This window comes from Solanum stenotomum, chromosome 10 (genome assembly GCF_019186545.1).
Source record: "Solanum stenotomum isolate F172 chromosome 10, ASM1918654v1, whole genome shotgun sequence".
Taxonomy (NCBI): domain Eukaryota; kingdom Viridiplantae; phylum Streptophyta; class Magnoliopsida; order Solanales; family Solanaceae; genus Solanum; species Solanum stenotomum.
This window is the reverse complement of record NC_064291.1, coordinates 2,668,590-2,692,987: the sequence shown is the minus strand read 5'-3', so window position 1 is coordinate 2,692,987 and position 24,398 is coordinate 2,668,590. Positions and strand designations below refer to the sequence as shown.

General features: G+C 30.1%; 4 protein-coding genes across 4 annotated transcripts; 1 reads left to right on the top strand and 3 right to left on the bottom strand.

The window, feature by feature from the left end:
- Nucleotides 1–1,672: 1,672 nt before the first annotated feature.
- Nucleotides 1,673–9,473, bottom strand: LOC125841657 (B3 domain-containing protein REM10-like). The gene is made up of 12 exons (XM_049520821.1): nt 9,408–9,473; nt 8,945–9,322; nt 8,321–8,595; nt 6,909–7,051; nt 6,288–6,412; nt 5,606–5,773; nt 5,048–5,101; nt 2,761–3,088; nt 2,543–2,655; nt 2,212–2,440; nt 1,999–2,129; nt 1,673–1,927 (listed from the first exon to the last, which is right to left on the bottom strand). The coding sequence occupies exons 1-12, from the start codon at nt 9,471–9,473 to the stop codon at nt 1,673–1,675; spliced, it is 2,265 nt and encodes a 754-aa protein (XP_049376778.1).
- Nucleotides 9,474–12,838: 3,365 nt separating this feature from the next.
- Nucleotides 12,839–15,594, top strand: LOC125841656 (B3 domain-containing protein REM17-like). The gene is made up of 8 exons (XM_049520819.1): nt 12,839–12,905; nt 13,080–13,442; nt 13,542–13,809; nt 13,902–14,002; nt 14,424–14,652; nt 14,964–15,112; nt 15,199–15,427; nt 15,519–15,594. Exons 1-8 carry the CDS (start codon nt 12,840–12,842, stop codon nt 15,536–15,538), a joined length of 1,425 nt encoding a protein of 474 aa, XP_049376776.1. The 5' UTR covers nt 12,839; the 3' UTR covers nt 15,539–15,594.
- Nucleotides 15,595–17,262: 1,668 nt separating this feature from the next.
- On the bottom strand, nt 17,263–17,863 carry LOC125843360 (copper transporter 6-like). Its single transcript, XM_049522608.1, has one exon. The coding sequence runs from the start codon at nt 17,827–17,829 to the stop codon at nt 17,281–17,283; it is 549 nt and encodes a 182-aa protein (XP_049378565.1). The 5' UTR covers nt 17,830–17,863; the 3' UTR covers nt 17,263–17,280.
- A 1,376-nt stretch (nt 17,864–19,239) lies between these two features.
- On the bottom strand, nt 19,240–23,563 carry LOC125841655 (B3 domain-containing protein REM10-like; the record flags this gene model as incomplete). Its single annotated transcript, XM_049520818.1, has 8 exons — nt 19,240–19,551; nt 20,050–20,089; nt 20,645–20,836; nt 20,956–21,086; nt 21,394–21,625; nt 21,721–21,851; nt 22,090–22,407; nt 23,440–23,563. Coding segments are annotated over 8 exons (1,221 nt in total), but the record flags the coding sequence as incomplete, so codon positions are not given.
- Nucleotides 23,564–24,398: the final 835 nt, after the last annotated feature.

The window sequence follows — 24,398 nt, the reverse complement described above, 5'->3', positions numbered from 1 at the left end:
TAATAACTCATGTGATTTATCATTAGTAATTCATTTAGTTTGGTTCATTCATGAAAAATGTTAAAATATCTTTTAAGAATAATCTTATTTATTTGATATATTTTTTAAGTCATAACATTAAGGGAAAAAATAAATATTAGGTATCCAAATAAATAATTTTTTTTAAAAAAAACTAGGTTTGAATTTAAAAATAATTAAAATCGAAAGAATTGGATTATGACCTAAGTCTTAGTTCATTTTCGTCTGATTTTTTCAATCGAAATAATGTTTAAGTGGATTAATAACCGACGGAAAAACTCATAATATTTGAAATCTTTTGGCTTACAATGGAAATAAATTTTTCTCCTATTTTAATTTAGGGAAAAGGGTCAAAAATATTCCTCAACTTTGATTTATTAATTGACTATGCTCTTATCGTTAAAATACAGTTATTCTTATCCGTGCCATTACTAATTTCATCAGCCTCTATGTTGACGAAAATTCCCAAATTGACTTAAAAAGCATTTTATTTGACACTGTAAGAAAAAAAAAACTCATAAAGTGAAGTTGGGGTCAAACTAAAATTACACACAAAAAAAAATGTTTTTAGGGATGCTAAGACCTTTGGATGCTTAATAGTGATAAATTCTAATTTTGATTCTTACAATACACAATATATTTAATTTTCAATTAATTCAAATTTTGTGTTGTCTCTTTATATAGAAAAATGTCATATTTTAATTAGTTTTAGAAGTATATTACCCATAAATATAGAATAATAATGTAAACTTAACCTAACACTTATAATATGTTACAATTTTTTTCAAATTAATATGACAAAACAATACAGTTCATATTAAAAGTGGATGAAATCATAACATGAAAAAGAAAAAAAAAAGTTATCAAATTTTTTCAATGGAATTCATAGAAAAAGTCTAATGGATGTTAGCATTTCCAACAGATAATATTAACAAGCTAGTCAATATATATGAACATATCAGAGCCTTGTTAATTCGATGCACAAAACATCTCACATTCAAGCAGGATCTACAGAAAGAGGTGTTACATGCATACATAGAGAGAGATATATTCAATCGCGCTTCATTGATCAACCAATCCCTTGAATGATGCTTGCATTATCTCCAGATTTTTTGTGCCTACAAAATACATTAGCTTATGTAAGTCAATGTTAAATTTGCTAGGAAGCCAAATGGATTATAATTCTTTGACGTGTTCACATAATTTTCAAACTCTTATCCATGTAACTAATGAATTCCTTTTTTCAAAGAGTTAATGGTCAATGGAACAACCGATAGTTTAGTAACTGATGATAGTTCAGATAGGAAAATGGAACAACTACTAGTTGACCTAGTCAGCCTCGAGGTGTTCAAGTAGGAAAAGGGAACAATGAAACTCGCTAAAAAGTGATAGGTCAGGTGTGTTTTTAACCATTATATATTTTCAAACAAACTAGTCATACTCATTATCCTCAATGGAACGCCTCAGGTCAGGGCCTTATTAGACTCGATGTTCAAACTTGAGTGAACAAATGGAGGAGCAAATTTAACTATGAAAGATGAATCGCTCTTCTTATAACATGACAATTAACTAAACGAGACGTGAAGAGAAAAGAAAGGACAATGTTATACAACGCATCATACAAGATGCATGCCAAACAGAGTAAAGAAGATGCTTAAATGAGAAAACGTACCATGAAATTAAATTGCCATATTGGTTTCTCTCCGTTGGTAACAACATCAAACATTATGCGATCTCCTTCCTTTAAGCAATTTGAATCACGAAATTCATGCCATCCGCCTTTAATACATACACAAGTTCCAAAATAACATAACCTTAAATCCCACGACCTTTGCCTTTCATCTCTAACAATCAAATCACGTTTCTTGTTGATAAGACCATTTGCATGAGCAAATTTTTTAGGAATGCGCTGAAATTGTTAACAACCATTTGAACATATTATCGAAACAGTTATTGTAAGCATGATCAGTTTAGACTTACCAAGAAATCATTTGAAAGGCAATAAGGTCTAACAGTGCATACAAAACGAGAATAACCAAATGGCTTCGGACTAACTGCTTCACCATAGAGAAATGACTTGTTTGATGACTTGATGTTGGGGCTAGGTTTATCTGTTACACGGTTAATTGCACACAAATCTCGATAAGCCTCAGTCTCAAACACAAACATTTCACAAGAAATTAAAGGCCTCACCATGAAATTTCCACACAGGTTTTTCTCCGTTAGTAACAACTTCAAACATTCTACGATCTCCCACTTTTAAGCAATTTGCATCACGGAATTCCTTCCATCCACCTACTATATAGATCTCAGAACCATAGGCAGTTAGCCTTAAATTCCACGACCTTTGTCTTTCATCTCGTATAATCAAATCACATGTCTTCACGAAACCATTTGCCAGTGCAAATTTTTTAGGAAGGCGCTGAAGTGATTTACAACCATTGGCAATATATCATCAAACATATCATATGAATCATTTTTTTTTTTTCTTTAAATAAACTCCAATATGAGTTTTGAGACTTACAAAGTAACCATTTGTAAGGCAATATGGTTTAACAGTGAACACGAAATGAGTAGAAACTTCTTCCGTATCGAGAAATGCCCTGTTTGAAGACATGATGCAGGGGTTTGGTTTGTCTGTTACATTTGTTAATTTGTAAACAAATCCATATCAAGATAGTATAAACAATATTAACTTGCAAATCCATCAAAGTATAAACAAATAGACTCTAAAGATGTTACCATTGATTGAAGTATCTCCTTCTTCTTGTACCTCATCCTCGTCCTCATCCTCATCCTCGTCCTGTTCTTGTATTTGCGTACACTCTGCATATTCTCGGTCACAATAAGTTGAATCAAAGATGGAAACCTCAAATTCCATATTTCCTTCATGTCTAAACACCAACATATCTCCCAATTGCACATCATGATCCTCTACAAATTTTTCCCATCCCTCTTCGAATCGATGTTCATTTAGTTTCACTAGACACTTCTTACCAACCCTTCTAAGTATTGCATGTTCATACTGATCATATCCCTTCAGATACTTCAAGAAACCTATAGGAATTTTCTGCATTACAACATAAACTTTAGATTACACTAATTTAGGAGTACATGAAAATGTAGCAACTATCTACCAAGATTATGTTTCTTTTGTGAAACAAAATTCTTCCACCATATTCACTACAACAAACAACTTCTAGCAGCAAAAAATATATACATTAACAAAGAGTGTTAAAGCCTTAATTACCAGCATTAGCTAATTGTCGCTGGATCCAATGTCGCTATAAGCTTTAGAAGTCATTTACAAAAAGTGTTAATTACCTCTGGAAAAAAAATAAAACATATTTAGCGGCAAGTAGGTCATTGCCGTTAATTAAGTGCCGCTGAAATCATTTTTGATGTAGTGATTCTACAAATATAACAACTACGCCTCAGTCACAAACAAGTTTGGAATATCAGCTATATGAATTCCCACTTCTTCCACAAATAATTATACTCCCTTCATTTCAATTTGTTTGTCTTAATTTCCTTTTTAGTCCCTTTCAAAATTGACCTTCACGCGGCATGTTAAGACATAAGATTAAAAGACATTTTGATATATTCTAGGATCTTTGTAGTTTAAGACCATAAAATTCAACCGTTTTTACTTTCTCAAACTCAGTATCAACTAAAAACTAGATAAACAAATTGAAATCGAACTAGTAATTCATATAGTAGATATAAATGAATGATAAAATTGACAAAAAGAGATTACTCACAACACCATTCTTGAAACCTGGTTGAATAGGTTTGAAAAAATGAGGTTTTTTTGGAGGGATTTTCATGGTAATTAAGCCAAGAAAATGCATGCATACAGTGGACAAATGTATAAAGTTCTTTTAAAAAAATAAAATTGTGACTAATATAATTGGTAAGTGGAATTTAGTGGCAGCACTTTTTCCAATTCAGTGGACTGTGTAACATATACTTATGAATGAATACAAATCCCAATCTTGACTCTTCAAGGCTAAATCCTAATCCCAAAGGGTGTCCAAGAGAAGTACAACCGACGGCGTGTCAATTTACTGCAGTTTAGGGATTCCATAAATTAAATTACTGTCGTCTTTTAAACGGATTAGGCATAAGTATTATGATCGAAATTTTAGAGACATGTCTTAACTAAATCAAGGTATTATTACCCCCTGAATTCATTTTCTTTTTGGCCTATGTAGCAATACCCAAACATCTCCCATGCGCCTCAACTACGTGGAGTCATTGAGTGTGCCATGTAACCCAAAATGTGTGTAAAATTACAAAAAAAAAAAAAGTATGGGTAATAGAACATTAGTTTAGTTAAGATATATCTCTGAGATTTCAGTCATAATTTAGGGGTTATTTGTGCATTATTCCTTTTTTAAAAGGGCAAACTACATAAATTCATTGTAGTTTCAAATTTTACTTCTTCTATCATATTTCGTGCTTAGGATATATAAGTCTAAATCCATCTGCCAAATTTTAAAATCAAGGTACATATTTTATTTGTTTAAATTAATTGGTTGTAACTGATTTTCTTAATTAAAGGAGTAATTGAGGATTTTCAGAATACATGGACAATTAATTTTGAAAATTTAAATTAATCAAATCACTTAATATAAGTCGAAAATCACAGTGTATTCATGTTTAATTAATTTCATTTTATTATTCTTTTGAAATAATAAAATCCATTAATATTATTAATTAAAGACAAAAATATATATATCTTGATAACGTAATTTAATTAATTTAATTTTATTACTCTTAAAATAATAAATTCATTAATTTGATATTATCATTATACACATCAACATCAACATATATAAAATAATAAACCTGAATAAACAGATTATAACTATCTATCAATAATTTCGACACTCATATTCAAATACGTAATTACTCATTTATATATTTCCTTATCACATTCATACATTGTGAACGTTCATGAAATTGATTAAAAGAAGTTTATAAGCATCAAATTCCAAATTGTGAGATTAATTTTGATACAACTAACAAGTCGAATTGCTTCAATGTTCCACTCTCTTTGCAACTTTTCCAGAAAATTTGCCTGCAAAAAATAACATTATTTTATATAAAAAGTAGTTACAAAATCTTCTAGGGATGTTATAACATTATTTTATATAAAAAGAATAATTACACAATTATGAGAAATGTTAGCAAAAAGAAACTACAATTGTATAGAGATTTATTTTACAATTACCTTACAACTGATCTAATTGTATAAATATAAATATAATTTTTTAGCGCGCATAATTTAAACTAGACCAAAAAAATGTATAGTAATACTTTTGCATGTCATCATTTTTTCACTTTAGTGCGGGGTGTAATTCAATTGAGGAGTTGCCGACATCTTTAACCTAGTGGTGGAATTGTGGGAGTTCGAACCTCCTCACTATATCCCCTTCTCCAAATCACCTCCCCCCTCAAAAATAAAAATAGTCAGAACATAAAACTTAAACTCGACAAAAATAGATGAAGAACACTTACAATGGAATTGTGCTATAGGTATTTTCCCATTCTTGATGAGTTCAAATTTGTAAGCATCTCCTACTTGAAGTCCATTTTCTTCTCTGAATTTTGTCCATCCATTCATAATTCCAAAATGATGTGACTCCCTCCCAAGCCAAACTGACCAACATCTTTGTGCTTCAGTTTTAAGAATCATCTCACACTTTCTATTCATCAATCCATTTGACTTTGCAAAACCCAATGGAAGATACTACCATAAGAAAAAAACAAATTCCATCATGTAGAACAAGTTAAATAACATATCAAATGCAATTCTACAAGTGGAGTCTGTAGAGTGTGATGTATACGGAGATTTTACTCCTATCTTATAAAAATACAGTCCACTCTCAACTCAAAATAAGTTTCAGTTATCATCAAAAAAAAAAAAAAAGAGGACTTATACAAAAAGAGTTCAAGTTTTGGACACACGCACTTGATGTTTATAACAAATTTAATTTATCAGTTAATTAGCCTTGATTAATTAGTAATTGTGTATTCTCAATTAAATTTTTAATCACTAAGGTTAATTTTGCAAGGTTAGGTGTAAACACTGGGTAAGTGTATAACTTTAAGTTACCTACTACAATAATATAATAAGAAAATCGAATAAATTAAACAACCTATTATAACAAGTTAAATTACACTAACAATGTAAATTCTTTTTTTCTTTTGAGTGTATATAATTATTTTAATTAACCCAAATAAAATCAGTTTAAATAACTTACCAAAATTGGCTTGCTGATGCAATAAGGTTTGATGGTTGAAACAAAATAAGGATGATCATCATCACCACCAGAAGTTGAAGTAGATACTTGTGCATTCAGAGGATTTGAGGGTTTTTTCTTAATGTCTGTTTATTTATTATAAAAGAAAAGAGAAATAAACATAATAAGAAAGTGGAATAATTAGGATAAAAAGAAAAATATAACAAGTGGACATGTTTCAAAAACACAAAAATTACGTGACACAACAAACTAAAGTTCTATATTTATTAGAAATAGCGGTAGTTTTTAAAATATTACAAAATATAACGATAGTTTAGAATTTTATAACAGATATACACATGAATATAGTCCGATAAAGATATGATGTATATGCACAAATACACTTATATGTGTGGATACAATGTATTTTATTATTGCTACACACATGAATAACGCTATTTACTATATATATTGCATACACATGAATGCACTTATTTATGGGCGTGAATACAATATATTCACTATAGAGATACTACATACGCATGAATACACTTATTTATGGGCATAAATACGATATATTCTGCTATGTTATGAAACCAAAATACAAAAAACAACATTTTAGACCAAGATAAGAAAACTTGCCTTGAAACTTGTGCATTGAAGTTCCTCCAATAGTAACAACTTGAAATTTCCATATTGGTGTCTCTCCATTAGTAACAACTTCAAACATTATTCGATCTCTCTTCTTTAGGCAATTATCGACCATGAATTTATACCATCCATCTCTAATATAGACTTCAGTTCCCCAATAACAAAACTTTAAATTCCACGATCTTTGTCTTTCATCTCTTATAATCAAATCGCATTTTGTGTTGTTGAGACCGTTTGAATATGCAAATTGTTTAGGGATATACTGCATGGTGTATACCATTGCACACATAAATGTTAACATTTCATGTTCTTTGTATTTGCACTAAATATAACTCTAATTAACAAATAAAATAACAATATAAGATAACTTTTGAGTCCTCTCACATTATTTGATATATAGTAAGTTTACCTTTTTGGGGTTTACTAACTAATGTGTACCATTGAGATGTACTTGCAATAATTGCTTATTAAGTTATAAACTTTTGGGTCGTTTAGTAGCTGGTTAGAATTATAGACATTAGTTATGTGAGTATTAGTAATGTAGACATTAGTTATTTCATTTTTTACCCTTGCCTAAGATAATAATATAATAATTCCCTCATATAACTTATATATGTGTTAGTTATACGGATTTTTAAATTGTAAACTAAACACCGTCTATAAATTTTATATATAAATAACTTATTTCTTTACCAGCTATTAATCATTGTGTAACTTATACAAAAATTAAATGTATAATTTACTTCTTTACTAAAAAAACAAACAACCCCAAGGGTGTGTTTTGATACGGAGGAATACTTTTTTCCAGAAAATATTTTTCAATCTTTCCATGACATTCCACATTAATTTAATTGTCTCAATCTCAATGCTTCAACACCCCCACCTCCAAACCATCTCTACCCCCATAGTCCCCTACTCCCACCTATGTAGTCCCCTTTTCCTTGCACATTCTTCATAGTGTTTATCTAAATTATATAAAATATTTTTTATTTATTTATTTATCAAGCACAAGAAGATAAACAAGAAATTCACTTATCTTACGAGAAAATATTCTTCAAGATAATATTTTCTTAAGTTCAATGAGTCTTGAGACTTACCAAATAACCTCTTGAAATACAATATTGTGCAATGGTGCACTCAAAATGAGATTGAATAGTAGCAACTTCTGCATGAGAAGAAGTCTTATTTGACAACTTGATGTTGGGCCTTGATTTTTCTGTTACATTAATGTCAAGAAATTAAAAAAATGATGAAAATAATTAAAATATTACTTTTTGTTATAAAATAAACATCATTTGGTTTCGCCGTTAGTGAATAAGGGCATGTTTGAACCAATTAAATTGAATCCCCTTGACTTAAAAAAATATCGATAATAAAACAGCCTTATAATTAAGATGAGAAACTTGCCTTGAAACTTCCTCATTGGAGTTTCTCCATGAGTAACAACTCGAAATTTCCATATTGGAGTTTCTCCATTAGTAACGATCTCAAACATTATACGGTCTCCATCCTTTAAATACTTTTCCACAGCAAATTTACGCCATCCATTTCCAATATAGGCTCGATTACCATAGGAACATAGCTTTATATTCCACGACTTTTGTCTTTCATCTCTTACAATCAACGTGCACTTCTTGTTGGTGAGACCATTTGCAATTGCAAATTGTTGAGGCAAAAACTGAAATGGTGTATATAAATGCAAATAAATAGTCTATTCTTCAAATTTACACCAAATTTATACGCTGCATTAGTCAACTTAAAATTTTCACTAAAAAATTTTAAAATATGAAAAAGTAAATACATATAAACTAGTTGAATAGAGTTTAACATCTATTACATATAGATAAAAAAAAATAATTCAATCATATATAAATAATACTATAATTTTCCATCTATTGAAGTTCAAATGAACCCCTAGTCCCAAGTTAGCTCCGCTCATAACAAAGTTATACTACTTACACAAAATAATTCATATGGTACTATTACTTTACCCTAAAAATTCTTAAAAGAGTAATTTTGAGACTTACCATAAAACCTTTCAAAAGGCAATATGGTCTCACAATGCATTCAAAATGAGGTTGACCAAAAGACTTGTCATCATGAGTAGTCCCTTCCTCTTCCTCTTCCTCGTCCTCATCCTCATCCTCGTAAAGATACTCTACGTATTCTCTATCACAATGACTTGAATCAAAGATGGAAACTTCAAATTCCATATCTCCTTCATATTTGAAAATCAACAAATCTCCTAATTGCAAATCATGTTCCTCTACAAACTCTTTCCAATTACCCTTTTCTAATCGTCGATCATTCACTTTCACTAACCATTTTTTACCCTTCCTTCTCAATATTGCATGTTCATATTGATCATGTCTCTTTAAATACTTCAAGAAACCTATAGGAATTTTCTACAACATAACAAATAAATATTAGTAATTTAAATTAAAATAAATTATTCATAAGAGATAATATATTTAAAGAATTACTACTTACAAGTCCATTTTTGAATCCTGGTAGAATCGGTTTGAAAAAATGAGGTTTATTGGGAGGGACTTTCATGTGTGTTCTTTTTTGTTTTTCCTTAGAAAAAAAATGAATGAATTTAGTCGAAGGGAAAGTTTTATTAATAGAAGTATTCACTCCGATTTATAATTTATCTGTCTTATTTTCATTTTCAATTCTTTATAAGAAGTATGTATTTTTCTTTTAAGCAATTTTTTAATCTATTTTATCACCTGATATATTTAAAATTATTAGATTTAAAGATATTTTAATATATTTTATTTATCTTAAATTTAATGTCTAATTTCCTTAAATTTTATGTTAAATTAAAAAAAAAAATCAGACAAATAATTTAAAAGGGAAACGATATATATAATAATAATAATAATAGGCAAGTTGCTTTTCATATTCTGAGAGGACTGTGTCATCCAATGCTAATAAATAATGGTGTACAATTATTGCAATAAAATGTTACCATGTTTAGTGACTCTCCCTCTTCCCTGCTCGTTTTATTTTAAGTTACTTTTTTCGTTCATATTAGATGATATGACAGTCTCATATTAGATGGTAGAGCATAGTAAAAAGATACCATTCCCTCCGTCTTATTTTATGTGAGGTAGTTTGATTCAGTACAGAATTTAAGAAAGAAAGGAAGATTTTTTAAATTTGTGGTCCAAAATGAATGTTAGAAATTTGTGTGACTGTAAATCATTTCATTAAGGATAAAATAGATATTTTATAGTTAAATTGTTATTTAATATAAAAATGTGTCATTCTTTTTTAGATTAACCAAAAATGAATGTAAGTCACATAAATTAGGACAAAGGGAGTAGGTTTTATAGTATATTATTAATATCTTATTTAGTATTATTTTTAATTTATATATAATTAGTTATATATTATATTGTGTATTGGTAATACAATTCCTCCCAAGATATTTTTATTTTACAAAGCTAAAGAACGTAGATGATATTTTTATTGATAAATATTTTATCCTATATTGTGTGCCATGGTAAAACTAATTTTTTTTATTAAGAATATTTAATTTTTTTGTTGTACTACAAAACGTGTTTTATTTATTATACTACATATTTAAAATTTAAAATTACAAATTTGATTGTTTTTTCTTATTTTCTTAAACTTCTTCATGTCTAATCAAACTTAAATACATAAAATAAAAAGTTATTATTAGATTAAGAAGAGAAGAAAAAGTTATTATTAGATTAAGAAGAGCAGAGTTTATCTCTTTGAATGGCGTGTAAAATTAATAATTGATCGTTCGACATTTGATCAAGAGTGAAGTTATTTATTTATACATTAAATATGTTATAATATTAATATTATTTTTCTACCTGGTATAAAATCCAACACATCTAGTACATTATTCGATAAGCAATTAAAAGATTTACATAACTAATGCTATAATATTTTTTTTGTCCCTAATTATTTGTCCACTTTTTCTTTTTTAGTTATCTTTAATTACTTGTCTATTTTGACAAATCAAGAAAAAACATTTTTTTTTACCTATTATACCATCAATTAATACTTTGACAAATGTAGAACTTCTTGAAACTCTTAAGTTTTTAATTCATCCACTTCATAATTAATAAGGGTAAAATAATAAATTTACTATATTGTTATTTTTTTAATAGATGTACCAATTTAAAAATGAACACGTAATTAAGAACGAAGAAAGTATAAATTCTAAGAAAATGCATTATTTTATATAAGAAAAGTTAAAATAACTAATAGCTCTAGCCCCAGGCTAAACTGTCTCCTTAATTTAAAAATATGTGATGTGCAGTATATTTTTAGAAATGATATATACTCCTTCTGTTTCTATTTATATGTCACAATTTTTTTATTTTAAATGTATTAAGAAATTAAGTAAGTTTACTATTTTATTTTTATGTAATTTTTTTTAAGTCAGCTTTTTCAATAATGAATATGAATTAATTTATTTCGATTAATTAATTTAACCATGAATATAAATTATTCACCTAATTTTTCTATATTGGTCAAATATATTTTTTCAAGAATAATAACTCACAAGGATAATATAAGAAAAATATTGTAATTTGTTTTACGACTAATATTCAATATCAAAATTAGAGCTCAATTATTTTAAATATAAATCGCGTAAAGCCTCATTTGACAAAAAATGCTCCCTATTAAAAAAAAATTCATACTTAAAACTTAAACCAACATGATAAGGATAATTATAGGCTCTCTATATAGATGTTAATTATTTGATTTTGTAGGGAGGACAGTACGTTACGTATTCCAAAGGCAACTTTCCAGAAGTAGAAAGTTGACACCTTTTCAATCAGACAAAGGACAGAGAAATTTATAATTATGACTTTATACTATATATATATATAAAAAAAAATAAAATATATATATATCCTTTAATTTTGCACTTTCGAAGTCGTTGATTAAAAATAAGTTATCTTGAGATTAATTATCTAAGAGATCAAACCTAAAATAGTAAAGTCATAGTTTAGCATATCTAAGAGTAAATTGGTACTGAGCTCGACAATTCTGAACGGAAATGAGTATATAGAAATATTTGATCACTTGATAGGTGACACCTTGGTTTAGGATAAAATCTCATATCGATAAAATATAATAGATATATTAGGTATGCATAAATAAGCAAGTCTTACATCTTATTAACGTGTTTTAAAGTTGTGCGGACCTACCTATTGGAAACAATATCACTCAAAAGTGGATCCACATGTACATGTAAGGTTGAACGTGCACCCACTAACTTCGAAAAAAATTATGTATATCCATCTTCAGAAACTGGCAGAAACTAAAATATGAAGTAATTAACAATGCACCCATGGGCGGCATAAAAATGCACTTGGGTCGTTAGTACAAACCAAAGCACCTACCCGTAGCTTGCTAGGGTTCTATCCCGGCAAGAACCTCATATTATAACAAAGTAAAGTACAATTGTCATGGAAAGTTTCGCTAACACCTAACTTAAGTTAATATTGATGCAATCTTTAAATCCTGAATTCGCCTCTGATATCGTTAAGAGGCCGAGCCATTATAGATAATATCAAAGTCACTCATGTGTCAACTTTATTGATGGTTCATTACAACCCAATAATTTCGGCCAAAACATTAGAGTATTAATTTTAAGAAATGCACTTAATAAATATCTAAATTCTAATAAACACTTTTTTCTAAAATTCAAAACTAATAAACTCAGAATTTTAAATCGTCAACTAATATATATGTCCCCTGAATATGAAAAGCCGCTGCATTTTAATTCCATCAATAATAGTAAACTTTCTAACTTTTCTTACAAGTTACAATTATATATAGTTCCCCCCTCCAATATTATTCTTACATTTAAATCTTCCCTAAAATAAGAAAACATTTTCTACAATAATTACATTTTTTTGGTTTTCCATGGAAATCCCTCCAAAGAAACCTCACTTTTTCAAGCCCATTCTACCAGGTTTCAAGAATGGCCTTGTAAGTAACACTAAAAAAAAATGTATTTACTTCGTCAGATACATGTATTCGAAATAATATTTTTCTTGTTTCAACATGTAATTAGCACCAATAATAGTATGCTTTATGTATTTAGCAATATATGTATAATCTTATATTGAACATTGTCTAATTGATTAATTTGTTGTACTATAGAAAATTCCTATAGGTTTTTTGAAGTATCTCAAGGGACATGATCAACATGAACATGCAATATTGACAAGAGGTGGTAAGAAGTGGTTGGTGAAGGCGAACGGGCGGCGATTAGAGGAGGGTAGTTGGAAAGAGTTTGTAGAGGAACTTAATTTGAAATTGGGAGATGTTTTAGTGTTCAAACATGAAGGAGATATGAAATTTGATGTGTCCATATTCGATTCGAGTCATCATTGTGACAAAGAGTATGCAAAGTACGAGGACGAGGATGAGGATGAGGATGAGAATGTTACTCATGACAAGCATTTAAGTCAATCATATTTTGAATGCACTATTAGACAATATTGCCTTTCGAAAGGCTTCATGGTAAGTACTTTATGTTGATATAATATACCACAAATACAATAAATTACAGTTGAAGGGTTAAGTTAACTGATGTGTGTAATTGGCTATACACCATGTTAGTGGATTCCAAAACATTTTGCAGTTGCAAATGGTTTCATCAAGGGTAACAAGAAGTATGGTTTGATTATAATTGATGAAACACAAACAAAATTGTGGAACTTAATGCTTAAGTCTTGCAACACTAAAGTTTATGTTGCGGATGGATGGGGAAAATTCAGTGCTGATAATTGCTTAAAAGAAGGAGATCGTATAATGTTTGAGGTCGTTACTAATGGAGAGACACCAATATGGAGATCTCGAGTTACTAGTAATGCAGAAACTCCGATAAGTAAGTAGTACTCCTTCCGTCCTATTTTATGTGATGGTATTACTATTTGGAGAGTCGAATAGTTTTTTCTTTGAATTTCATCCTGTTTTCAGGCAAGGGGCTCTGTAATAAAGAAGCTGCTAAAGACATGGATCTCAGTGACTCTCATTTCATTTGTACTATTAGACCTTATTGCCTTTCAAAGCATTTTCTGGTAAGTTCACAAGTGCATTATATTTTGATTATTGCGTTGCAAAAGAGGCATAATACATAAACAAACACTCAAATTTGGCCTCAGCTGACAAGTAAACACACTCCTCCAACTTTGAGTATGCACTCAACTTGTCTCTATTATATCAGTTGAACACTCCAGCTTACAAAATGATCATCTAGACACCTCTAAAATTTAGTGTCATGTCAGCCAGCGTTGGGTCAGGTGTCCATGAGTTGGGAGTGTTTAGTTGTCAGTTGAGTTACTTGCCAGCTGAGGTCAAGTTTGGTTGTTTGTTTAAGTAATAGGCCAAAAACAGAGAACGAACACAAAATGATGAACTCATTTACATTTACATTTCTTTGATCATTCAGAAGTGTAAAACACAGATACATTTTGATTGTTTATATGTCTACTGTTTCAGTGTATTCCAAAACAATTCGCAGTAAAAAACAGACTCAACGACAGGAAATATAAGATAATAGTGATGGACAAGCAACGATCATGGACGTTTAATGTGTATACAAACAGCCAATACACCTACATTGGAAGTGGATGGCGCGAATTCTGCATTACAAATTGCTTAAAGGAAGGAGACCGTTTAATGTTTGAGATCGTTTCCAAGGGAGAAACACCTATCTTTAGAATTCATGGCAAGTTTCACTTAAAATTTCATCCTGTTTACTTATTTCCTTCTTTAAATTGAGGGGAAAAGGTCTAATTTACTCCTTAACTTTTTGCCTGATATATCCCTCCTTACAAAAGTGATTCACATATACCCTTACTGATATAAGGGTATATATGAGCCACTTTTATAACAATGGGTATATTAGTTCTAAATCGTCAAGTTGAGGATGTATATCAGGCTCTTTTCCCTTCAACTTAGTGTAGTTTCTTTGATTTTGGTTATAAATTTCATCTTCAATTTCAGTTATGACATTGTTGTTTCCATTAATAAAACTAGATTTGAGAGGAAGTTCATCCCTCCAGCCTGAAGTAAAGAAGAAAAAATCGAAGGCTAAAAGAACGTTGATGCCACAAGTATCTGGTTCAGATGCCAACTCTCATTTTATATCTACTATTAAACCTTACACCATTAACAATCCTGTTTTGGTAAGAGTGATTTATAACATATTTTAGTTTTGTATAATATGTGTGATAACGCGTATTGATTTGTATATTGTGATAAATCTTAGCAGTATCTTCCCATGGATTTTGTAAAATCAAATGGCTTGATGAGGAGACGTGAGATGATTCTTATCAATGAAAAACGAAGATCATGGTCAGTGTGGCTAAGGAAAACAGGACATCACTTTGCAATTAAAAGGGGATGGACACAGTTTAGAAATGCAAATGGTATTCAAGTTGGAGATACTTACAAGTTTGAACTCACCAACAATGGCACAATACCTATAGTTCATTTCCATTGTGAGTATTTATTTTTATGACCTAATTATACTATGTGTTGATACAATTCAGTGTCAAAATTGAGGCTATGTTTTGTTTTGAAAATTTGTAGGTAAATATTCTGGGAATTAAGGATGCCAAGCCAATTCACAAGGAAACTTAATGTTTTTTGAATGACAAATGGTCGAAGATTATAAGATTCAAAAGTTTTCTATAGGCAATCTGGAATCTCTATGGTCTATTTTCCTTTTGTAGTTTTGATTAGCTTGTAAGTTGTTTTATGTACGCTACAAACTTAGTTTATTACGCCTTTTCGTTTTAAATAATCTTGTGTGTATATATATATAATTTTAAGTATAAACCAATATTACATGTCTATTTTAAATGAAAAAAATTATTTATCTGTATTATTATAAATATTTATTTCAATTTATAAAATGAAGAGAAGAATTGTAGGTAGTACACAATATAGGGGATGTGTGGGTTTAACCGTTAGTTTCTATCCAAAAATGAAGCAAAGGATAAATTTTGTCATTTTTAGGATATAATTGGAAGAAAAAACACTTTGAATGTCTTATTTTAATTTGTTAATCAAACAATTTTTTGAAATAAGGCCCCCTAAACATCATTTTTTTATTCTTTTTTTGTTTGACCATAAAAAAATCAGAATTGACTGATTCAAACTTTATCCCAAATTTAGGTCACTCATTTATGGCTCATTAAGGGAGTTTCACCACCTATAATACTATAATATCAAATTAATTGTATTGATTTTTTTTATATATATGTGTATAACTAAATCAATAAAATTTTGCCTTTTAGGTTTTCACGATTTTTTTTTTTGGAATTTTTTGATGGTTCAATGTTAAGTATTTTACATTAAATTTTGTTTATATTTCTGTAAAATATGATGTGAATGTTACTATTTGTTACGGTCATACTTAGGTTCTGTTAATTGTAATCAATTACATGCAAAATCATCAATCACAACGATCATGATTAATGAAAGTAGAAAATTTTCATATATTATACATCGACAACTATTACACGTAGAGGTTGAACTCTTTCTAACTTTATAAACACAATTTATTCATTGTTTGATTAAAATGTATTGATTGCTGTTACCAAAAAGAAAAACATTATAAGTATATTAGTTGCATATTTGCATTTAATTTAAGTAAGTTAATATATATGAACAGAAAAAATATTTAATTTTGGCTCGGACTTTATTTAAGTTAATTTGTACAAATAATTGGATAAAATTATAAGCCCAAACATATTGTTAAAATGTTAAAGTAACAAAATATTCTGAAAACATTTACAAGGAAAAGTGTGTATTCTTATTCTTAGATATTAGTGAAGGTTATCCGAAGGTTCGGTTCGATTTTTTACTTTAACAATTTGGTTAATTATTTAAAACGAGAAAACTATTGAAAATATTTTTGAACATGGCAAATTATTCATTTTATTTTTCAACTATTGATGGACACTAACTAAACTTAGATATAATTTCAATCTGATATAACAAGTGGTCTCAAGCTCTCGTAAAAGTCGAAAGAATTACTCAGACACTAATCACATTGAATGCTATTGGTGCTGTCAATGGAGGATACAGTTAGCAGGCGGTGACACAAACTACACGAAAGTTGTCCTTTTTTCTGAAAATTTATCCATCACAGAGATGTACGGAGGAAGAGAACAAACAAAATCGAACACTATTTCAATTCGTCTCCATTTTTGTAAAACTAATACTCGATTAAGGATGAATCGAAACAGATGTTTTCGATATCTATAATTCAATAACATTTTTTTGATTTGAATTATCGATTATGATTCGATTTTGAACACACAGATTCTGTTTATTTCAAATTTCATCAACAATTACAAGGCATAGAAGGAAGATCGGAGGCTTTAGCATAAGCCGTCAACGGCGATTTCTTAAAAACCCGACTCCCGAAGACCAAAAACCCTAACGTATGGCCGGCAATCGCCGCCAGAAAAATACCGCCATTGAAGGACATCACAGAAAGCATAACTAAATAAGCCAATCCAATTCTGATTCCGTACAAAGCCGTCTGAATCAACCCAGCCGTCACATGATTTGCACTCTCTTTAATGTAATTTGAGTGAGATAGCCACTCGACGAAGAAAGCAAGCAGAAAAACGACGAAAAGTGCGAAAACGTACATACCGATGTTGTTGTAACCAGGCCAACCGGAGAAGAGAATTTCGGCGTTTTTTCCCCAGAAAAACGTCATGTGCATCATCATGTGGTGGTTGTTCACGGCGGCATCTGGTGCCGGCGGCGCCATATCTCCGTGCATATTCATAGCATCGTTCATCTCTGCAAATTGAATCGTCTCTGTTTTTGAATTTTCTTCCAAATTGGAGTGTGAAATGTGTGATGGAGGAGGTGCGTACATGTTTTAGATATGCCAAATTTTGATAGTAACAGTTCAGTAATAATAAATGCTCGTTTAGTACTACAAGGAAAGTATAATTTTACTGAACGTTTCTTTGAGGCGTAAAATATAATAATCTCAAAATAAAATATAAAATTAATTTTATTTCACGTCTAATGGGAGGTATTAGATAATTCTTATTTTATTATTTTTGCTATAGTGATAAAGTAATGTTAGATAAATTAATATAATATAGCCTTGACCATTAAAATTTAAATAAAACACAGCGAAATTCACGATGGACGGACTTGATTTATCCTTTCCAAAAGGTAGATTTATTTTTTTTGATAAAATAAAAGGGTTTTAATATACTCCCTCCGTTTCATTTTATGTGACACAATTTCCTTTTTGGTCAGTTCTAAAAAGAATGTCACATTTCCTAATATGGTAAGTATTTAAAGGTATAATTTCTCTTTTATCCTTGTTGGTCCCACTTAATTTTAAAATAATACTCCAATACATTTATGAGGAGAGAGAAAAGTGAAATCTAATTTTTAAAGGGCAATTTGNAATTTCTCTTTTATCCTTGTTGGTCCCACTTAATTTTAAAATAATACTCCAATACATTTATGAGGAGAGAGAAAAGTGAAATCTAATTTTTAGAGGGCAATTTGGTAAACATTTCAAAGTCTTCATTTATTTCTTAAACTCCGTGTCCGATCAAATATTGTCACATAAAATGAGACGGAGGAAGTATATATTTATATTAATTAAGAATTATGTACAATGGAAAACACGTGGCCCCACTTCTTCACATGGTAAACAGGTGTTTCACTGATTAATAGATAATTCGTCTGTTTCTATTTATGTATCAGTTTATATTTCACATCTCTTAAAAAATAAGTAAATTTATCATTATATTCTTATTTAATAATCTCTTGAAGTCAAATTTTTAATAAATGAAAATAAATTAATTTATTTTTAATTAATTAAATTGATCAATGAACATGAATTAATCATTTAGTTTTTCTATGTTGTTCAAATTCATACTTTTAACGTTAATAAATAACTCTTAACGAAAATAGAAAGAATAATGTCATTTATGTATTGATTTTGTGCAATGACAAATACTATCTCCGTCCAACAATAGTTGTCTAATATAGTAGAGTATTATTTTGAAATGTCCAATAATGTTTGTCCACTTTACGAAATCAATGAATAATTTTACACTTGTTCCTAATTTGCCCTTATCATTAATTATAATCATTTCTCTATTACATTTTTCAAAACATTGTATTTATTATATTTAAAGGGTGATATAATAAAATTGTCATTCTAATTATAGTTTTTCTAAAAAGTACAAAATCAACCACGGACAAGTATAATTGGACAGAGGAAGTGAAAAATCTATTATTAATAAAAAGGTCAAAGTAAAATGAAACAGAGAAAGCAAAATAAGATGGTACGACACATCATACAACATATTTAGCAAAATGTTGTTACTCTGACTCTCCTAAAATGTTGCTGCACTTGTACCAGATCTATCAGAAATGCATTACTTTTAAAGGATACGACAAGTACGCATCGACAATTTTGAAGAGTCCAAGCAACAATCATAGGCAAAATGTACAAGATCCAAAAACATTACATTCACTTGCTTCAGTGCTTGCCCATCACCAACTGCTTCATATTATCTTGTCAATTGGTTTCTTTGATGCTTGGCATCCTTCCTAGAATTTTTACCTATAATTTTCAAAACAAATTTAATAAGGGAAGCTAATGCGGTAACTGAAACACAATAGACAACAAATGATAATAGATATCAAATTCAAGATAATACATGTATAAAACTAATACTACGACAGACACGGTGCTCCCAGACTCCCACCAAGCCTATACCCACCAAAAAGCTAGTCAAAACCTCAACTACCTACTGACCTTATACCCTAATCCGCATCATCCATACCCTCCCATGTCCTATCGTCTAATCACTTCTTCGGCCTACCTCTACCTCTCCCCATACCCACTATATCTAACCTCTCGCACCTCCTTACTAGGGCATCTGCACACCTCCAAAGAAATTGAACGAAAAGGAATTATGTTCTCTTAGAATGCAAAGTGCTTTCGACTATTCAAGTAAAAGTTGCTTCATCTGTGACATATATAAACCAAACAGAGTCATAGCTTATGTGAATATAAGATGATCAAAAGATAACACGATGCTTAAATGAGGAAACTTACCATTATATTTCCATGTTGTTTTTTCGCCATTAGAAACAACCTCAAACATTATGCAATCTCCTTCCTTAAAGCAATTTGCATCACGGAATTCACGCCATCCACCCTTGATACATACACTACTGCCAAAAGAACGTAACTTAACGTTCCACAACCTTTCCCTTATATCATCTCTAATAATCAAATCACATTTCTTGTTGATGAGACCATTTGCAAGAGCAATATTTGTCGGAATGTACTGAAACGGTTTATAAATCAATTACACATACAATCAAAGAGTGGTATACTTCATATCTACACCAAGAAACAAAGAGGGGGAAAAATGATATTCTTGCAAAGGATTCTTGAAGTAAATTTTCGACTTACCAAGAAATCATTGACGAGGCAATAAGGTCTAATAATGCATACAAAATGAGACTGACCAAAAGGCTTGTGCGTGGCCATTCCTGCACAGGAAAATGCATGACTTGTTATGGATTCTAATTTGTGTCATGGTACATATAACAAAGAAATAATGTTGTTATATAAATAAGAGGTAGCTTAAATGAGAAAACTTGCCATAAAATTTCCATATTGGTTTCTCTCCGTTAGTAACGACCTCAAACATCATGCAATCTCCCTCCTTCAAGTCATTTTCAACACGAAATTTACGCCATCCCTTTGCAATATAGACTCCATAACCATAGGTATCAATCCTTAAATTCCATGATCTTTGTCTTTCATCTCTAATAACCAAACCACATTTCTTATTGATGAGTCCGTTTGCCCGAGCAAATCCTCTAGGAAGACGCTGAAATGGTTTATAAGTTATAGCAATTTGCACATATATATCATCAGCTTCATGTTTCCGCTGTATCATTACTCCAATAAACAAAGAAAATGACGCAGATGTTTTCTTTACGAACTCACAAAGTAATTTCTTGAAAGGCAATACGGCTTGACAATGCACTCAAGATGAGATTGACCAAATGAGCTGCAAGTAGCAAATTCTTCCTTCGGAAAAGCCTTTCTTGTTGACACGATGTTGGGGTTTGGTTTGCCTGTGACAGAGTAATTGTGATAAATTCACGTCGAGTAATCAAACATGAAAAAACTATAACAATTAGGGGTCGTTCGATTGGGTGTACAAGAATAGTACTGAATAAGGTTTATTAGTAATACATTACTTTTTTATCGATTATTTGGTTTATTAGTATAGTTGTTTACGAAGAAAATGTTTTACAGTATGGAGAACAAAACAGAAAATAGTTTAGTCGAAGATGCAATATAATGTCATGGTATATTGTACATAACAAAGGAAAAAGGATCATTGACAAACAAGAGGAGGTTTTAATCTGAAAAACTTACCGCGAAATTCCCATATTGGTTTTTCTCCATTAGCAATAACCTCAAACATCATATAATCTCCCTCGTTTAAGTCATTCGCAACGCGGAACTCACGCCATCCACCTAATAGATGGACTCTACAATCGTGGGTAGCTAGCCTTAAGTTCCATGATCTTTGTCTTTCATCTCTGATAATCACATCACATTTCTTGTTGAAGAGACCGTTTTCCATTGCAAAGAGTTTAGGAAGGCGCTGAAATGGTTTATAACAATTTGAACATATGCATATGATTATACGCTTCATACGTTTGCTGTAAACAACTCCAATTTGGTAGTTTTGAGACTTACCAAGTAACTATGTGTAACGCAATATGGTTTGACGATGCACTCAAAATGAGATAGACTGCAAGGGTTGTAAGTATCAGCTTCTGCACAGGGGAACGCCTCGCCTGATGACATGATGCAGAGGTTCGATTTTCCTATTACATTGTTAGTCATAGAGAAATCCATGTCAAGAAAATTAAATATGACAAAAATTACCACAATCAAAACATGAATAGCACGTAATCGTCCACCCCATTACAATGTGTAAATGTTGAACCTCTTTTAACTTCTTCGTGTGTTTACTTTTCATATTTTGAATCCGTTAGTGAGTAAAGATCCTGGTTACGCCACTGGACACCACTAGTTAAGATTAAGGGATTCCAAAGATGTTACCTTCGAATTTAAATTTATTGCAAGTCTCTTCAACATTATTGAATCCTGCTTCTTGTTGAAGATACTCTGCATATTCTCTGTCACAATGACTCGAATCGAAGATGGAAACTTCAAATTCCATGTCTCCTTCATGTCTAAACACCAACATGTCTCCCAATTGCAAATCATTCTCATTAGCAAACTTTTTCCAACCCTCTTCTAATCGCCAGCCGTTCACCATCACCAACCACGTTTTACCCGCCCTTCTCAGTATTGCATGTTCATGCTGATCATGTCCCTTCAGATACTTCAAGAAACCTATAGGAATTTTCTGCAGTACTACACAAATTCAACAACATACCCAGTGTAGGGGTCTAGGGAAGATAGAGCATACGCAGACCTTATTTAGGCTGACAAAATCATATCCAACCGGCGCAACCTGCCCAACCCGTTTAAGTTTGGACGGGTTCATTAGCTCAACTCATTTTCAACCCATTAAAAATTGGCTTGATATGTAACCCGATTGACTCATAGAAATCTTGTCAAAATAGTTTTAAAAAACTTTTTCTTCAATTTGATATGTCATATATATTTTTTTTTGATATGTTATATAAAAAAGATATGTTATATATACATAGTCATAATAAAGAAAAATAATAATTTTATTAGGTAATAACATTGTTTAAAAGAAAATATAAAACAATTAAGCTTAGTAAAAATTGAGTTGGTTTGAGTCTTGACCCGTTATATAACTCATTACCTAACCCGTTTCAACACACAAAAATTTCGCTTGGGTTGGGTCTTGACTCAATTGCCCAGCCCAAATTTGACCCAACCCGCCAAATTACCACCCCTAACCTTATCCCTACCTAGGTAAATATTGGCTGTTCCACCGTAACACAAACATGCCCCAAATAAATCTGAATTTCAATTAATCTGTCCTACTTTCCTTTTTAGTCTGTGTTAAAAAGATTGTTTTTTTAACAAATTCTTTAATTTCAACTTTTTACTTGACATGTTTAATACCACAAAATTAAAGGACAATTTGGTAAATTTGACATATATTTAATTTAAGACAACAAAATTCAAAAAAATCTCTTTACTTCATTTAATTTCGTGTCAAGTCAAAATATGACAAACAAATTGAAACAAACCATTACTATTATGCTTTTGTTTAGGACCTGAAATTGTACTAATTTTCTACCCAATTAAACAATTATAAAATGCTTAAAAGAACTATAGCTTTCAAATTTTAGTGTTTTTTTTTTCTTTTCTGGAATAAATTCTTCCATCTCCACAACATCATACATGAAACATATAGTAAATAAAAGAAATATTAGAAGAAAAAATAAACTTAAAAGGATTACTTACAAGACCATGCTTGAAACCTTTTTGAATGGGTTTGAAAAATTGAGGTTTCTTTGGAGGAATTTTCATGGCAATCAACAAAATGCCTCTTTCTGTTTTGCAATTCACATTTAAGAAAAATCACTAAATTTTCAACAATTTAATGAAATTTCAACTTATAATGGAATTGTTGACACCTTTTCAAGGCAGTGTAGACTGTAAAAGCATATGACAATTTGCAGCTTCCCAAAGAGAAATTTGAACACATGGAAAGTTGTGTGGGTCCATTTGTTTATCATTTTCCTCAAAATATACAATTAAATTTATTTTAAAACGTTAGTATCTCAATAATATAATGTCGTTGATCAGATCTCATATTAGTTTAGGCATTTTACAATACTATCCCTATTAGTTGATGTTAATATTAGATGTTGAAAAATGATTTGGAGAATAGTATTTAATGCTAATGGTAAAACATGAAAATAAATAATTGTTTTTTTTTAATATGACAAAATTGACAAGTAAAAATAAAAATCTATTAGTGGCAAGTAAAAGTAAATGAAGAGAGTATTATATGTTGTTATAAATAGTTTGGTCACCTTATTTATTTTTTNAATTAATATGGTTGTTATAAAATTTAATGAAACTTAATAAATAGGATAGAATGTGATTAGTTCTTTGATTAAAAAATAAGAAAAAATAGAGAAAAATGTCAAAAAAATGAGAAAAAAGATAAATAGCAATGGTGGCCTTAGAGAGGTGCCACATCATCCTTGCCTACATTTGGCTTTATATTATATATAGATTTTTGAAGTTGAAACTGAAGATGAAATTTTGTTTGTGTTAATAATTTTTATAAAAATTATTTGATTATTTGAATTTACTTAAACATGAAACATAATTTAAATAAGATTACTTTTATAATAATAAAAATTTTAAGGTAAATTTGAAAAAAGAAAAAAACAATGAAAACAAAGTTTTGA